This window comes from Bos taurus, chromosome 8 (genome assembly GCF_002263795.3).
Source record: "Bos taurus isolate L1 Dominette 01449 registration number 42190680 breed Hereford chromosome 8, ARS-UCD2.0, whole genome shotgun sequence".
Taxonomy (NCBI): Eukaryota; Metazoa; Chordata; class Mammalia; order Artiodactyla; family Bovidae; genus Bos; species Bos taurus.
The window spans coordinates 90225490-90244519 of NC_037335.1; the positions used below are offsets into that span (position 1 = coordinate 90225490).

General features: G+C 44.5%; 1 protein-coding gene across 1 annotated transcript in view; it reads left to right on the forward strand.

Moving 5' to 3' along the window:
* The first annotated feature begins 13409 nt into the window (after window positions 1-13409).
* The window catches only part of TMEFF1 (transmembrane protein with EGF like and two follistatin like domains 1), a 96595-nt gene continuing 90974 nt past the window's right edge, over window positions 13410-19030 (forward strand). The window contains exon 1 of the mRNA NM_001205476.2: window positions 13410-13952. Coding sequence (NP_001192405.2) covers window positions 13763-13952 — 190 coding nt within the window. The 5' untranslated portion in view covers window positions 13410-13762. The remainder of the gene's footprint in view (window positions 13953-19030) is intronic.

Consider the following 19030-nt stretch of genomic DNA (forward strand, 5'->3'; position numbering starts at 1 on the left):
AGTATGATTTGATTAGTCTGTTTATGGCTGGTTATGTTTATCAACATCTGTTAGGAATGATGAGCCAGAAACAAAATGAAGCAGAGAGAAGAGCTACACGAGGTTAAAGGTAACAGCAGCGGCAAAGGTGGTACCCAGTTCTTCTGACAGCAAGCTGAGAATCAGTGACCAAGGCCAAAGAGAGGTCACCCATCTGTCTTGTGGTGCTTCTCAAATGTTAAGGTGCATTAGAATCACCTCGGCATCTTGCTGAAAATGTAGATTCCGATTCAGTAAGTCTGGAGTAGAGCCAGATTTTGCATTCCCAACAAGCTTCCAGGGGCTAGTGATTTTGCCAATCTATGGACCAAACATTGAGTAGCAGGGATTTTAAGTGAAGTGAGTGAAGTCGCTCAGTTGTGTCCGACTCGTAGCGACCCCATGGACTGCAGCCTACCAGGCTCCTCTGTCGATGGGATTTTCCAGGCAAGAGTACTGGAGTGGGGTGCCATTGCCTTCTCCGATTTACATGTATAGCAGACTTTAGCAAGGATTTTAGATCACAGTAATTTCCACGGCAGGCTTCCCTGGTGGCTCAGTGGTAAAGAATCCGCCTGCCAATACAGGAGACACACGTTCTATCCCTGGGCTGGGAAGATCCCCTGGAGAAGGAAATGGCAACCCCATCTAGTTTTCTTGCCTGGGAAATCTCATGGATAGAGGAGCTTGTTGGGCTATAGTCCATGGGGGTCACAAAGAGTTGGACACGACTGAGTGACTAAACAACAACAATATCCTCAGTGGCTCCCTAAGTGTTTCAGATCTCTTGCATCAGAGAATCTGGTGTGCTTCCCCAAAGCAAGTTCTGGACCAGTACCCAGACCTACTGAAATCAGAATCTCTGAGGGCAAGACTGGAAATCTACACTTTTAACAAGCTTCCCTGTTGCTTGGTAGGTGTAATAAAGCTCAAGAACCATTGCTAACAGGACATCACAATAGTATGACTTCCATTCCCATTTCCACTTTATAAAGTCTTTTCCTATCCTGCTTCTCCTATGCCTGGACCGCAGGATGACAAAGGCAATATTATTACCCCTGCTTTGCAGATGAGCAGACAGACACCTCCACAGGTTAAGTGCTATACACAAAGGTCTTCAACTCCCAGAGTTTTCTTTTTATTATTTTGTGGCCCTCTCTCCCATTTTACCATATATGCACTTATACTCCTACACAAATTAGAAATTCTTTTATGTCTAAAAGGCTTTGCAGAGCAGTTATCTTGCTGTGATGGTTTTAAAGGTTTCTATCTAATTTAGCATATTAAGAAGCACAAAAAGCTATCCAAGGTCATGGCAAAAAAATATGTTTGAAGTAATGAAATAAATTGCATTGAATTTAAAAAAAATCCTTTTTTTAATCCTTCACCTAGATTCACCAATTGTTAACAGTTGGCTTTTCTCGCTCTTTGAACCACTTGAAAGTTGCAGACTTTGACACTTCACCGTTTAATTCTTCAGCGTGCTCCTACATCTGCAATTCCATTATTACATGGAAGAAAATTAATATTAACTTAGTAATATCTTCTGAGTTACCACATAGTATCTATATGTAGTCTACATTCACATTTCTCTAGTTGTAAGAATGTCTTTTATTGCTGTTTATTTTCTCAGATCCAATCAAGGTTTATTGCATTTGGTTGTTTTGTGTCTTTAGCCTAATTTAATTTAGAAGAAACCTCTTTCCTTTATTATTTCTCCTTACATTAAATTTCTTTTAAAGTCCAGGCCTAGTCAATGTGCCCCATATTCTGAATTTATTTGATTACTTCCTTGTAATTAGATTCAGGTTAAACTTCTTTGGCAAGACTATCTTATAGATAATATCACCTATCTCTCTTTACATCCTTTCCGGAGCTGTGTGGTCAAAAGCTGCCCCACCGTTGGTGAGGCTAAATTTGATCACCTGGCAAAGGCAGCATCTACTAGATTTTTCCATTATAAAGTTATCTCCTTTTGTTTATAGTTAATAAGTTATCTGTGGCGTGATATTTTAAGACTACATGAATATCCTGTCCCCTACAACCTTTCACCCCACAGTTTTAGCATCCATTGGTGATCATTACTCAAATCAGTTATTTCATGGTGATTGCAAAATGGTGATTCAATCACTCTTGACCATTTGCCAGCATTTGAAATGGCAACCCACTCCAGTATTCTTCCCTGGAAAATCCCAGGGACAGAGGAGCCTGGCAGACTACAGTCCATGGGGTGGATAAGAGTCAGACACAACTGAGAGACTATCACTTTCACCTCTATAGAATAGAAGGCATGCTAGATTGGAGAGAATCTGAATTTAGGTTACCTCAAGGGACGGGGCAACTTCACTTTCATTTTTCACTTTCATGCATTGGAAATGGCAACCCACTCCAGTGTTCTTGCCTGGAGAATCCCAGGGACGGGGAAGCCTGGTGGGCTGCCATCTATGGGGTCGCACAGAGTTGGACACGACTGAAGCGACTTAGCAGCAGCAGCAGCAAGTCACACTGACTACTCAGAAAGCATAGGGTACACTTTGCCCAAACTTTGTTAAGAGACCATTTCCCTTAGAACTCTAAGTCAGTTTAAAGAAAAAGTAACTTGTTACATAAGACTGAGAGAATGCAACTGCCCACAGTAAAGATGGTAATGCAGATTGGAGTGGAACAGCCTAGAGGGAGCTGATGGAGAGTATAGTGGGGCCAACAGTGCCTTCAGCTACCTTTGGATGCAGCACCCCCCACCCCCGCCCGCCAATATCCCACTCTGCCCTGCCCCCTTTCTTTTCAGAGAGACAATGAAACCAAGATTCAGGATGTTCCTCAGTGTCTCAATACCATATCTACAACCCCCATGTCACCTTCCACTCTTCTATCTTATTTCAAAGAAGAAAGTGTCTTCCTCAAAAGTCAGTCCCTCCATCTGCGCTTTGAATTCCACCTTGTCTTCTCAAGAACCTTACACTCCTGATGATCCTTTTTCCTGTGTTGTACAGTCAATTACCCCACCCCAGGATCTTTATCATCTTTTTAAATATTTTACAGTCTCATCTCAAAAAGTCCCTCCTCCACCCAGTCACCTCTAGCTTTGTTTCTCTTCTTCTCTTCACAGTCAAGCTGTCCAAACGTTCTGTTTCTACCTCCTACTTCCTACTCATTTCTCAGAAGGCTCCAATCTGGATCCTGCCCCTACAATTTCACCAAATGGCTCTTGCTTAGATCACTGATGACTTCAAGTGACTATATCCATTGGACACTATTCAGGACTCATTTTGCTTGACCTTTCAACAGCATTTGACTAGGTGGGCATGTCCTCCTTCTTGAAAGATTTTGTTCCTTCATCACTGTGACCCTGTTCTTTCCTGGTTTCCTTCTAATTTTCTGGCAGTTCTTTCACAGTTCCCATCATTGGAGATCCTCAGGGATTCAACCTAGACCCTCTTCTTTCATTTTTTCTTTTTTTTTTAAATTAATTTTTAATGGAGTATGTAGTTGCTTTGTGACCCCATGGACTGTAGCCTGCCAAGCTCTTCTGCCCATGGGATTTTCCAGGCAAGAATACTGGAGTGGGTTGCCATTTCCTTCTCCAGGGGATCTTCCCAACCCAGGGATTGAACCTGGGTCTCCTGCACTGCAGGAAGTCTCCTTACCTTCTGAGCCACCAAGGAAGCCTTGTAGCCTTTCCTTTCTCCAGGGGATCTTCCCAACCCAGGGATGGAACCCAGGTCTCCAGCATTTCAGGCATGTTCTTTACCAACTGAGCTACCAGGGAAGCCCAAGAATACTAGAGTGGATAGCCTGTCCCTTCTCCAGCGGATCTTCCTGACCCAGGAATCAAACTGGGGTCTCCTGCATTGCAGGCAGATTCTTTACCAACTGAGCTATCAGGGAAGCCCTCTTTTTTTTTTTTTTAAATTAATTTTTATTGGAGTATATAGTTGCTTTACAATGTTGTGTTAGTTTCTGCTATAGAGCAAAGTGAATCAGCTATATGTATATATAAATCCCCTGATTTTTGGATTTCCTTCCCATTTAGGTCACCATTGAACATTGAGTAGATTTCCCTAACCTGGGGCCTCTTCTAATTTTCTAGTAAGTTTACCTTTGAACAACATGGGGGCTAGGGGGCTAACCCCCCTCACAGTTGAAAATCTGAATATAACTGTACAGTTGGCCCTCTGTATCCACAGCTCTGCATTTAAGGAGTCAACCAACCTTTTGTGGTGTAGTACCATAGTACCTATTTATTAAAAAAAAAACAACTGAGTGGACTCTTGTAGTTCAAACCCATGTTTTTTAAGGGTTAACTGTATCTTATACACTTTTAAGATGTCACACAGACTTCCATGACTTCAATTAATTTTTATTTGGTGTCTTCCATACTTATGTGTTCCGTGTAAATCTCTCAGGAGCAACAGACTTATAAATCCAACTGCTATTGGATGTCCTAGTGATAGATACCTCACTGGCCCCTCAAACTCAGTGTGCCTACAACTGAGCCCATCATCCTCTCTCCAAACCTGCTTTTTATTCAGAGTTGGCCATTTTAGTAAATATCCTTGAACCTAGGGATAACCATGGCTTGACACTTTCTCTCCTTCACTCCCACATCTAGTCAGTCACCAAATTCTGTTGATTTTAGTCCCTTAAGTTAATTCCTTTACTTATCCTCATCTTCCCTAGTTTCAAGCCACCATGATCCCTTACCTAGACTCCTGCAATTTTTCTCCTGTGGTTTTCTTGGGTACATTTTGCCTTTCCAATCCATTATGCACACTACAGCCCAAGCTATTTTTCAAAAGTGTCAGTGGGATATAATTAACATACCTTACGGTTCATGCAGATAACCAAGTACTCTTTTTTTGAAACTGAAGTATAGTTGATTTACAACGCTTCGTAACCAAGTAATCTTTTAAAGACATAAATCTGAGCAGGATATTCTCCATTCATAATCATAGGATCAAATACAAATCCTTACTCTGGCTTAAAAGGCCCAATGTGGTCTGGTCTCTAACTTCATCCTTTGTGTCATTTGCCTCCTCAGTCTTCAGGCTTCAACCACAGCTGCCTTTTCTCTGTTTCTTAAACTTGCCATATTCTTATCATTTACAGGTTGAACATCTTTCATAGAATACTGTTCCCTCTCTACTCCCTTTTAACTCTTCATCAGTCTTCCAGGAGTGGCTCAAATATCACTCTTAGGGGAAGTTTTCCTTATACTAGTACCCAACCCCTTGGAGTTAGGGTCCCTGTCTGATGCTTTCACACATCCTTCACAAAATCCTTCATTATTGAAATTTGCCATCTAAAGACTGACTTCCTGTTAGACAGTAAGACAAAGACTGTGTCTATCTGGTTTACCTCTGCCTCCTCACTGCCTAACATGGTTGCCTGGCATGTAATGGGCAATCTTTCTATATTGTTGGGTGAATGGCACTACTGTCCTTGCTCTCCATGCCCTACTCTGACCCCTGCTCCCATTGTTTTTGAAATCACCACTATCAGAGCTGCCGAAGGTCTCACCACTCTTGTTCTGATTTGAGAGAAACAGCTTTAGTGTGGGGTCTTGCTGTTTCACCTTTACAACTCCCTTCAGTAGGAACCCAGACTAAGAGCCGAATCTAACTATGTTGATCCCAATGATGAGTTCCAAGGCCATCAGACTGTAGGGAATAATTTTCAACTGGCTGCCAAGGGAGAAAGGGAAAGAAAATCACTGACTTCATTCAAGCTCACATATGTACTGGTGAGTTGCTCTATACAGTGACGTGTGCATGGATACACACATGTAAATGTGCATGTACAAACACAGGGTCCAGCTGTCACACTCAAATATGCAAGCATACACACTCCCAGAGGCAACCTTATATATACTCATTCCCTACATATGCACACAGAGAGTAAAAGGACATATGCTTGGCACTTATGCATATATACAGAGGGAAGCTGATATACACTCATTACATATATACACATAGCAAATGACATATGCTCAGTACATATGTGTACATACAGAATCAAGCTGACATACTTAAACATACACAGTGGTAAAAGAGAATTATTTAGATCCATTTGACTCACTCTAATTCCTCCCTGTACTTAACTCCTTGCCTTACTTCTCTTTCATGAGTCTTAAGCCCAGTGGATGCTCTTCTCAAGTGTCCATGCTCTTGTCTCTTCCCTTTGACCCACATGGCTAATTATCACAACTTTCCCTTCTAGTAGCTGGGCTGCCCCTGCCAGTCACCCGGTTGCACTCATGCAGGTCTCTCTAGCAGCCAGCCAGATCAGATGAGCTCTTTAGACTGCCAACTTTAAGGGTGACCACAGGCTTTGGAGTCAGACAGACCTCAGTTTGAGTCCCAAGTCCTACTGCCCACTAGCTGTGTGACCTTGGGAAAATAATTAATTTCTCCAAACCTCAGTTTTCTCATCTACAGAATGAGATTTTGGGAGCATTACCTTATACAATACATGTGGAGCTCTTAGCCTAGTATTTAAATACAGTTAATGGCTACTGCCACTCATAATAACTAACATTTATTTGCTTATTGCTACCTCTACCCAATTATTTATTAAATATTTACAATGTACTAAACATTGTTCTAAGCACTTTATCTATGCAAACCCATTTTATCCTTACCACAACCCTATGAAGTAACTAAAAAATTTATTTCCGTGTTACAGATTATGAAACTGAGGCCCAGAGAATTGAAGTAACTTGCCCAAGGTCATTAAGCTTGCAAGTGGCAGAGTTAAGATGCAAAACAAGATGGTTTGGTTTCAGAGCTTACACTCTTATTTACTATGCTATAGAGACGACTCTTGAGAGTCCCTTGGACTGCAAGGAGATCCAACCAGTCCATCCTAAAGGAGATCAGTCCTGGGTGTTCATTGGAAAGACTGATGCTGAAGCTGAAACTCCAGTACTTTGGCCACCTCATGCGAAGAGTTGACTCATTGGAGAAGACCCTGATGCTGGGAGGGATTGTGGGCAGGAGGAGAAGGGGATGACAGAGGATGAGATGGCTGGATGGCATCACTGACTCAATTGACATGAGTCTGGGTAAACTCTCGGAGTTGGTGATGGACAGGGAGGCCTGGCATGCTGCGATTCATGGGGTCGCAAAGAGTTGAACACAACTGAGTGACTGAACTGAACTGAACTCTTACTACAATTTATGGGTGATTGTCCAAGAAGCTATTTTTTTGGTACAATCCTTTTATGAGTTAAACCTTTGGAGAAATTTTTGAATTGCAGCTGAACATTTCCATTTGCCGAAAGATGGAGAAAATCTGCATTCTGTATTTAGAGCAATCCTGAGCAACTGAATGACAAGAAGACCTTCAGGAAAAACCCAGAGGTGGCTCTTCAGTCTCTTTACCCACTCACAGGGACTGTTTGGGTGAGGAGCCTTTCAAATATACACAATTACAGTGGTGAAGCCTGTTCTAAAGGCAGAGTGATGCTATCTCTGTGGATTCCCACAGCACTTTTTGTTCAAATATCTGTAACCCTGGCCTCCTTGGCTTCTGCCTATCTACAGAATTGAGGGCCATTAAGGCCAAGCTCAACATTCAGAAAGATCATGGCATCTGGTCCCATCACTTCGTGGGAAATAGATGGGGAAACAGTGTCAGACTTTATTTTTTTGGGCTCCAAAATCACTACAGATGGTGACTGCAGCCATGAAATTAAAAGATGCTTACTCCTTGGAAGAAAAGTTATGATCAATCTAGATAGCATTTTGAAAAGCAGGGACATTACTTTGCCAACAAAGGTCCATCTAGTCAAGGCTATGGTTTTTCCAGTGGTCATGTAGGGATGTGAGAGTTGGACTGTGAAGAAAGCTGAGCTCTGAAGAATTGATGCTTTTGAACTGTGGTGTTGGAGAAGACTCTTGAGAGTCCCTTGGACTGCAAGGAGATCCAACCAGTCCATTCTGAAGGAGATCAGCCCTGGGATTTCTTTGGAAGGACTGATGCTAAAGCTGGAACTCCAGTACTTTGGCCACCTCATGTGAAGAGTTGACTCATTGGAAAAGACTCTGATGCTGGGAGGGATTGGGGGCAGGAGGAGAAGGGGACGACAGAGGATGAGATGGCTGGATAGCATCACTGACTCGATGGACGTGAGTCTGAGTGAACTCCAGGAGCTGCGATTCATGGTGTCGCAAAGAGTTGGACACGACTGAGCGACTGAACTGAACTGAACTGAAGGCCATGTGGGTAACAAGAATGGTACCTTCAACTGGAGTTGTAATTACGAGCAATGTAATCACAATAATCGCTGTTTATGATGACAAGAAGCCCTAACAAAGTCTCCTGATGCCTGGCTGGGGGCCTAGGATGGCTTGTGCATACCTTTGTACACCCTGCAGTATTAGTGGTGCCAATCTTTGCGCCATCTTTTATCAGGTGATGGATGATGCTTCTCCACCTGTTCATGCTTGTGATGTGATGGGGCTTTGGAGTCAGAGGAGCCAGGTGACTCCAATGTCCTAGCTTTGTGGTTTAGGTAGGTTACTTAACCTCACGAGCCTCGGTTTCCTCATCTATAAAATGGAACTAATACCTACCAACAGGATAGATGGGAAAATTAGTGACAAGTAATAGGAAGTGCCTGGCAGTACCTGGGATGTAGCAGGTCTTCAGAGAATTATAGTTACTATTGTTATGGCTCAACCCACCAATGATATTATGGGGTCTCTGCACTAGACTATAAGGTCCATGAGAAGCAGTGACTTCGTTTCGTTCACTACTATTTCTCAGAATCTAGAACAGTGTGTAATTTTTAGTAGGTGCTCAGTAAATATTTGTTGAAGTTTACAACCAGTTGATCTTGTTCTCTGTCCCCACTATGCTGGCTGGCATTCAGACGAATTCACAGGCCCTTGCTCTGATTTTTCTTCTGCCTGGAACACTCCCCTCTTCACCTAGTTAACTCATCCTCCTGATCTAAGCACAAGTACAATTCTTTCAGAGAAACCTCTGACTTTCTCTTCCATAGCCTCTGTTAATACTGTTGCAATTTTACTTTTATTTGTATAACTGATTAATATTTGATTGTAAACTTCATAAGGAGAGGGACCTTATCGGTTGTACTCATCACTGTAAATTTTCAGGGACCAGGGGTAGACCTTCAGTATAAATTTGCTGAATGAATGAATGACTTCCATTATTGTTATTTTTGACTGTACCATTAAGCTTGTGGGTTTTCAGTTCCCCCAACAGAGATTGAACCTGGTTCACGGCAGTGATAGCCCGAAATTCTAACCACTAGGCCACTAGGGAACTCCCTACTCTTTTCATTTTTTAAAAAATATCCCTCTGTCCAGGAAGTGGTGTCCAATTTCTCGAGTTCGGTCAGAGGTCAATCCCAGGTTTGCATTGGTGCTGAGCCATAAGTCATTCCAGTGTTTTTGAACTGAACTCAAGTACTATGATTCTCTCCTACCAAGGCCAATTTGTCAGTCCCGGAGTTTTCATTACCGCTTATCAGGGCTTTATTATGCTGCTAGACCCTCTAGCATGAGGTCTAGAAAAGTCCGAATTTTGGCTGGGTTGGGAGTGTGAAGTAGGATTTGCCATTTATTCCTCCTTCCCCCACCCCCCTCTATTTCTATCTAGTGTTTATCATACTGGGTTGTAATTATTAATTTTTTAGATGTATCACCCCCTCATCCCCTAGCAAGGCAGGACTAGCTCTTGGTCCCAGAGGACTGAAAGAATGCAATGAGATTTGTTGAAGGAATGCAATGTTTTCCATGAATGAAGTTTTACTGAGGAAAAAAATCAGCTCAAAGGAGAGGGCACTACCTGTTTTTTTTTTTTAAACCTGAGTCAGTAAGTCTCTTTTTGTTTAAGTTAATTTGGGTTCCGTTTTCTGTGACTTGGAACTGAAAACATTCTGATAGAGCATAATCCATGGTGTTCAGATATAGAATCTGATAGATCATTGTTAAAAAATGTTTATTCCATAGTAACTCCTTCTTACCTCTCTAAGAAGAACAGACTTCTCTACCTCTGTCTCTGGGCTCAGCTATGAGACTTACTTTAGCCAGTGGCATCATAGCAGACACGTACAAAGAGGGGTGTGAAAAGTGCTTGCACAGTTGGTTATGCCCCTTGTACCTCTGCCACCTCCATAAAAACTGGTTCCCTCAGGTTCTGCCCCTTCAGCTGGGGCCCCAAAGTGCATACGCCTGAAGAAGATCAGAACTCAACCTGCACATAGGAGCCAAGCCCAGTTGAACCTGTGGTTTGGAGCCCAGCCACTCAGCCAAGCCTACGGTCAACCCCCAGACCTATGAGAAATGAATGTTTATTGCTGGTTGCTGTAAACAAATGACAGGTTGCTGCCATGTTGTAGTTGTTACGGAGCAATCACTGATAGGCCAGGGGTTTCCAAACTGGCAGTGTATGTGAATTACTTAGACAACTTTAAAGTAAATAAGGGATACTTGAGCTTCCCCCAGAATTCCTGGAGTCGTATTCAGAAATCTATATTCTTTTAAAACTGACTGGGTGATTTAAAAAAAAAATACATGCATTTTTGGCTGCTTTGGGTCTTAGTTGCGGCATGCAGTGAGCAGGCTGAGTTGCTCTGCAGCATATGGGATCCCAGTTCCAAGACCAGGGATTGAATCTGCACCCTCCTCCCGCACCTCCCCCCACCCCAACTTCTGCTGGAAGGTGGATTTCTAACCACTGAACCACCAGGGAAGTTTCCTCTGGATGGTTTTCATGTAGTGAGTTCCCCACTCTTGCTGGCTGAGTGGGTCACCAAAGTTAAGGCATGTGATGGGGATTCTATTAGATGACCACTAAGATTTTTTTTAACTTTAAAAATTTATTGGGGTATAGTTGATTTACGTGTTAGTTTCAAGTATATAACAGAGATTCAAAATTTTTATAGATTTCATTTAAAGTTATTATAAAATGTTGGCTATATTCCCTGTGCCGTTCAATATATCCTTGTAGCTTATTTATTTTATGCATGGAAGTTTGTACTTCTTAAGATCTTTTTTCCTCTCTGAGACCGAATGATTGAAGTCAGAGGACTCCTGTTTCTGAAGTACAATCCTTTTCAATTTGAAAACTTCTGAGAAATCTGTGTTAAATTTTTCTTACCTGATTTGGAGAAAGATGCAGAAATAAATGATCTGTGATTTATGGCCATAGGGTTTTTGGTTTTATTTAAGGATTGTCTCCTCAAAGTATTTCTTCCTGGACTATGGTTAGCAGTCAAATGAAAATTAAAAGCAGAAGACTGGGGTTTGGAGAGCCAAACACATGGCAGGAAAAAATCACTGGGGAGGTCATGTTTAATGGAGAAGCTGTTGAAGGAATGGTCTGAGAAGGAGCCTTTAGCTGTGGCTTGGCAGTCAGGAACTCGAGATCACACCTAATGCAGAAGCTAGTTGAATTTCAGCTGTAATAACTGCCATGCCACAGCCCAGTTTAGAGTTTTGAGGCAATCTTAATAAAATGTTTCAAATGTGAATGTATATAAAAAGCATGACGAACATATACTTTAAAAGAAAATAGCTTTTTAAAGTTTTAACAAAAATTTTCATTGAAAAAAATTCAAAAAACACAGACAAGTATAAAGGACAGGAGTCTTATTCATCAGCTCACTTTTTAGAGATAACCACTGCTAATATATCACTATATTCTTCTGAACTTTTTTTCCCTATATACACACATGTCTATTTAATAAAAATAAGATTTTCTTACACATACTCACTGGTATCCTTTTTTCCTTGTCAGTAAACACTGATCTAATCTACTCCATTGCAAAAAGAGGTACCATACTTTAGTTCCCACAGATGGACATTTAGTTGATATTTACTATTATAAAAAGGCTGTGATGGATATTCATATAGACATTTTGTGCTCTTGTCCAATTATTTCTTTAGGATAAATTCCAATTCTTGGAATTGCTAGATTAAAGGATAAATGTTTTAAAGGTTTCTGATACATAGTTGAATTGCTCACCTCAAACATAAATTAATAAAGCAAGGTTTTGTCATTTCTTTTGGGCTTCCCCTGTGGGCCAGCTGGGTAAAGAATCCGCCTGCAATTCTTGAGACCAGAATTCGATCCCTGGGTTGGGAAGATCCCCTAGAGAAGGGACGGGTGATCCACTCCAGTATTCTGGCCTGGAGAATTCCATGGACTGTATAGTCCATGGGGTAGCAAAGAGACACGACTGAGCGGCTTTAACTTTGTCATTTATCTCTTTTAGTCATCATCAGGACAAGAAAGCTTGTCGGCTTAATCTGCCTTTTACTACTACTGGGTTTAAATATCTTTTTATATATTTATTGTCTGTATTTAATCTGAATAAGACATTAGCGCCCCATTTGTTTTTTTTACCTCTATCAACCTTTTATTCCTGATTCATATTGTTGTCTCCTATTTACAGTGAAGATATTATCCCTAGTGTGGTTTTGCCTGTGGCAGCTTTCCACACATTAAAAAATTTTATGAGTCAAATTCATCAGTTTTTCAACGAGATTTATAAATTCCTTTTTAGGTGAGAGGCAGCATAAAAGAATGAAAAAAGTAGAGGAATTTCAAACAGTTCAGTCCATCATCTTATTGCTGTGGCTGGGTCTCACTCATTTCGCACAATGTGGTAGGAAGAGCACTGGGTTGGGAGTCGGATCACCTTTCTCTGGCTCTCAACTTCCTCCTCTGTAGAAGAGGGATGAGAGTGAAAACTCCTTTGTAGGGCCGTAAGAAAGAACTGGAGGGAATTTGAGTCCTATCTAAATATTAGCTATTCTTAGTGGGAGAGGGCAATACAGAATTTTAAAAACTATTTTAAATTCAGTTGGTGTTTGTGGGAATAGGGTAAGGGTGAGGAACCCAGTAATTCAGCCATTTACCCCCATCTCTAAGAACGACAAAGCTGGAGTCAGAACGTGAGTTCTAATTCTGGGGTCCTGCCCGTTTTCCTCGTAGGTGACCTTGGACAAGTCACCTTCACTTCTCCCCGGCTCAGTTTCTTCACCTAGGGAATAGCTATATAATAGCCCACCTGCCCTTTTCCCCGCCAAACTGCTGGGCCAAGGAAACGCTTCAAAAACGCTCACAAAAGGGCGGCAAAAACGTCTGTCAGGGTAACGCCTTCGGAGCCTGCTCGGCGCCCGCCGGCCCCGGGTGGCTGGACCGAAGGGCGGCCGCGCCCCCCAACCCCCGCCAGTGCTCCCGCCCCGCCGCAGGAACAATAGCTCCCCCGGAGGCGGCGCCGGCCGCGGGCGGGGGCGGAGCTGCGGGCGCGGGCGCTAGGGGTGTGCGCGGGGCGGGGTCGCAGCCACCCCTCCCGCCGGCGGCTCTGTCACGCGCCCCGCACCGGGCGGGCCGGGGTCTTTGTGACGCGGCGGCGACAGCCGCGGACACAAAGGGAAGGCGAGGAGTCGAGCGAGGGGCTGGGCCTGACCCTGCCCCGCGACCCCCGCCCGCCGCGCGCGCGCGCCCGCTCGTTCCCCGGCATCGGTCTCCCCGCGCGGGCTCGCACGCTCGCGCGCACTCGCCCCGACCCTCCGACTCCGTCCCGAGCGCGGCTGGCCCGGGCCTGGCGGGCGCTGCGGGTGGGGCGGGGATGCTGAGGGGCAGCTCCTCGGCGCAGCGGCGCGGCTGCTAGGAGGCGCCGAGGCAGCGGCGGGGCTCCCGGCGCGCGGCTGGATGCCCGGGGCCTGCGGCTCCCTGCGCTTCCCGCCGTCCAGGGGCGCCAGCCATGGGCGCCGTGGCCGCTGAGGCGCCGCTCCGGCTGCCGGCCGCGCCCCCGCTCGCCTTCTGCTGCTACACGTCGGTGCTTCTGCTCTTCGCCTTCTCTCTGCCCGGGAGCCGCGCGTCCAACCAGCCCCCGGGTGGCGGCGGCGGCGGGGACTGTCCGGGCGGCAAAGGCAAGAGCATCAACTGCTCAGGTAGGACCGGCCGGAGCGCGCCTCTGCGGCCCCTCCTTCCTTCCGCCCCCGCGCCTCCTCCCGCCCGGTCCCCGCGACGCGGCCCGGCCAGGCCGGGGCGTGGGGGTCCCGGGAGCCAGGCCGAGGGCGAGCGAGGGCGCCGGGCGGGGCGCGAGCGCGCGATGCGGGCTTGGGGACCCGCGTGGGGCCGGGGAGTGGCCGTGCGTGCGTCCGTGTGTGCCAAGTGGCTGGGCGCGGGCGGCCGGGCTTGTGGGGACGGGATGAGGCCGGGTCGGCAAGTGGGAGGCAGCCGGCTGGGGCTCCGGTGTGGTCGTGGGTGTGCACGCGGGAGCGCATGTTTGTGTTGTGAAGGCTCAGGGGAGGGAGGGGGGCGGCCCCAGGCAGGGCTTTTCTGTGTGCTTGTGTGACGATGAGGGGCCAGAGGAGTGACCGTGCGCTGGGGAGGTTCTTTCTTGGGGGGCCCTGGGTTCTCTAAGGGGTCGTGTGGGAAAGGGGAGCGGCTGGTCCAGAGGTCGCAGATCGGCCATGGAGCGTGACTGTGTGTGTCTTTTGGGTTGAGAGGTGGGCGCTCCGGGCTCGGAGTGATCCCGGGTCTGTGGATATGAGCAGGGAAAGTCCTGGGGCCATGGAAGTGACCCTCTGTTGTATGCGTTGTGCTGGGTGAAGCCAGGGGCTCAGGGATGTGCCGGGGTACACATTGAGGAGGAAGGAAGGGGGTCCTGGAGTAAACCCCGTGTGTGTGGATTCAGAGGGACGTTAGCTAGGGAATCATCATGCTGTGTAGGATGTGGGTAACAGAAGGAGGTAATTAGGTCTCCGGGAGTGCCTCTGTGTAGAAAGGTGTGCCCCGGGTTAAGCTGGTGTGTGAAGAGGGAACCGGTTCCGAGGGAATGGTCCTGTGCGTGCGTTGGGCTGTTGTAGGAGGGCTTGGAGATTGGCAGCCACGGGAGCAAGGGAGTGACCTCTCCCCTCTCTCCAAGGCCGTCTGCCCCCCCACAGCTGGTGCAAACAAAGAGCTTGCTGGGGCTGTAATGGACGAGACTGGGGAGGAGGGGATCCTGGCAGTAAAGTTCCCTCTTCCTTTCACGACGGGTCCCAGAGGAGCCCTGGGGCAAGGAGAGGCTTCCAGGTCTCATTTAGGGGTGCGTAGGTCCTCCTGGAGCTGGCCTGGCAGATGCTGGTGATCATAAGCCACAGCCTGGCTAACTTGCCTTCTATCAGTTCTCATTTTCCACTAGTGTTCTTTAAATCAAGTGTGGGAGCAGAGGCTTGGAGGTCGGGGGTGGGGCTGAAGAGAGATTGGACTTCAGGTCACAGAGAATCCTTTGGTTAGCCTGCCAGACAACCTTTGTACCCAGAGGGCTCTTGAAAGGGGCATTGTTTCTAGGGGAATGAGGGAGCAAGTGGGGCTCAGCACAGATGTTTTTGCTACCCTAAATCAAGAAAACCTTTGGCCTGCTGTTTAGGTTTGAAGGTCTGAAATCTTTTAGTAATTTTCATAATGGCATATTTTATGATGGGGGAGGGGTTATGAGCACAGTAAACAATAGCATGTCCATTAAAAGCTTTTCCATCCATGTAATAACTTTTACTTTATTTTTCTAATGTTAAGTGGAATAGGGGATAATGCTTTAATATATAATCACACTTTAATGGTTAAGAATAAAAGTCATTAGTATGTTAGCATGCCCTTTTGCAACAGATATTGGCTACCAAACTTCTAAGTGATCACACCATGTCAAAATATTTTATGGGATAATGTGCTGTGGTTATTTGTTCTTGCTGAGCTAATTTGTCCTTAGCAAAATAAAGTGTGTATTGATGGATGTTTTTGGGTATGCTTGCTAACTCTGGTGGATAATACAAATTTTTAAAAAAGACATAGAGGGCTGAAAACCCACATGGTGTGGAAAAAAGGAAAGATTTGGGGATTGTGGCCCTTGCTAGGCAACTGTATAATTTGGAGCAAGTTACCTAATTTTCTTAATTTACTCTTTTGTTAAAGGGATTTGGATTTAATAATATCTGAGCCTTATTTAAAGGGTATATTGATATTTTGATATGTATACCAATAAATTAAGCTTATTACATAAAATGTTTCTAATGCTAAGATATACTTGAATAACTCTGGGTCTAAAACTAAGGGTTCTAACTAAATGGTATTTGTAGATTCTTGTAGTAATTGTTCCTAGGATGAAGATCTGGGAGTAATTCATATGGAAAATAAATTTTTTAGAGTTGATTAATTAGAGAGCTGTAGTACTGCAGTTTGGACATTTGTTGTTGTTGCCATTTAGTTGCTAAGTCTTGTCTGACTCTTTTGTGACCCCATGGACTATAGCCTGCCAGGCTCCTCAGTCCATGGGATTTCCCAGGCAAGAATACTGGAGTGGGTTGCTGTTTCCTTCTCTATGGGATCTTCCTGACCCAGGGATCAAACCCGTGTCTCCTTCATTGGCAGGCGGATTTTTTTTACCACTGAACCACCAGAGAAGTCCAGTTTAGACATACAGTTCAGTTCAGTCGCTCAGTCGTGTCTGACTCTTTGCAACTCTGGACTGCAGCACACCAGATATCCCTGTCCATCCCAGAGTTTACTCAAACTCATTTCCATTGAGTTGGTGATGCCATAAAACTATCTCATCCTCTGTCGTCCTCTTCTCCTCCAGTCTTCAATCTTTCCCAGCATCAGAGTCTTTTCAAATGAGTCAGTTCCTTGCATCAGGTGGCCAAAGTATTGGAGTTTCAGCTTCAGCATCAGTCCTTCCGATATTTAGGACCAATTTCCTTTAGGATGGACTGGTTGGATCTCCTTGCAGTCCAAGGGACTCTCAAGACTCTTCTCCAACACCACAATTCAAAAGCGTCAAAACTCTCACATCCATACATGACTACTGACAAAACCATAGCTTTGACTAGATGGACCTTTGTTGGCAAAGTAATGTCTGCTTTTTAGAATGCTGTCTAGATTGATCATAACTTTTCTTCCAAGGAGCAAGTATCTTTTAATTTCATGGCTCCAGTCACCTCTGCAGTGATTTTGGAGCCCCCAAAATAAAGTCTGTCACTGTTTCCACTCAAACTATGCACAGTTGCACTCATCTCACACACTAGTAAAGTAATGCTCAAAATTCTCCAAGCCAGGCATCAATAGTATGTGAACCCTGAACTTCAGATGTTCAAGCTGGATTTAGAAAAGGCAGAGGAATCAGAGACCAAATTGCCAATATTGGTTGGATCATCGAAAAAGCAAGAGAGTTCCAGAAAAACATCTACATCTGCTTTATTGACTATGCCAAAGCCTTCCACTGTGTGGATCACAACAAACTGTGGAAAATTCTGAAAGAGATGGGAATACCAGACTACCTGACCTGCCTCCTGAGAAATCTGTATGCAGGTCAGGAAGCAACAGTTAGAACTGGACATGGAGCAACAGACTGGTTCCAAATGGGGAAAGGAGTACGTCAAGGCTGTATATTGTCACCCTGCTTCTTTAACTTACATGCAGAGTACATCATGAGAAATGCTGGGCTGGAAAAGCACAAGCTGGAATCAAGATTGCCGGGAGAAATATCAATAACCTCAGGTATCAGATGACACCACCCTTATAGCAAAAAGTGAAGAAGAACTAAAGAGCCTCTTGATGAAAGTGAAAGAGGAGAGTGGAAAAGTTGGCTTAAAGCTCAACATTCAGAAAACTAAGATCATGGCATCTGGTCCCATCACTTCATGGCAAATAGATGGGGAAACAGTGAAAACAGACTTTATTCTTTGGGGGGGCTCCAAAATCACTGCAGATGGTGATTGCAATCATGAAATTAACAGACGCTTGCTCCTTGGAAGAAAAGTTATGACCAACTTTGACAGCATGCTAAAAACTGGAGACGTTACTTTGCCAACAAAGGTTTGTCTAGTCAAAGCTATGGTTTTTCCAGTAATCATGTATGATGTGAGAGTTGGACTATAAAGAAAGCTGAGTGCTGAAAGATTGAAGCTTTTGAATTGTGGTGTTGGAGAAGACTCTTGAGAGTCCCTTGGACAACAAGGAGATCCAACCAGTCCATTCTAGAGAAAATCAGTCCTGAATATTCATTGAAGGCCTGATGCTGAAGCTGAAACTCCAATACTTTGGCCACCTGATGCGAAGAAGGGACTCATTTGAAAAGACCCTGATGCTGGGAAAGATTGAAGGTGGGAGAAGAAGGGGACAACAGAGGATGAGATGGTTTTATGGCATCACTGACTCAATGGACATGAGTTTGAGTAAACTCCGGGAGTTGGTGATGGACAGGGAGGCCTCTCATGCTGCAGTCCATGGGGTTGCAAAGAGCTGGACACGACTGAGCGACTGAACTGTTTCCACTGTTTCCACATGAGTGCAGCATTTCTCATGATGTATGCATCTATTAATGCAGCTTGAGATTGTGCCTTGTTTTTTTTTTTTTTTTTAAGTAGCTTTATTACCCAGGCATTTCCCACATAAACTGGTTTACTTCTCTACATGTTTGAATTTTAAAATCTAAATACTGGCCTTGACTACCTGTTAATTTTCATTTGGGGTTTTTGACCATTGTTTTAACCTGTTCTGACCTTTCTGAAAACTGATTCTGTCAGGCTGTGTGAGTTGGCTCACAGCCCTGTGGCCCTTGTAAATGTGAGGAGAAAGTCTGCGGCTTCATTAAATTAATAGAAGTTGTTTAGATCATGGAAAAGTATGATATTTTACTGTAGACTTCTTTCCAAATTGGTTGATGTTGATACATTAATCAGCCGGATGTTCAACCAGCTATGTATCTTCCTAGTTGTATATAACAGATTTTTTAGCTTCTGCTGTTAACATTTTCCCAATTTGCTCACCAGTCTATCATTTAGAAGATTCTGTCAGATTGTCTTGTAGAATGAGTATATATATATATATATATCTGTATCATCCCTTTTCCATTCTTAGTAGTCATATCAAAAAGCAAATGTCTATAGTCTGCCTTAATTGAGAGCCCATGGTGGCTTTTTCTTTTCATTGTGTTAAAAAACTTACTGACCCATTCTAGAGTTTTTCAGTGGATATGTGGCAGCTTTAC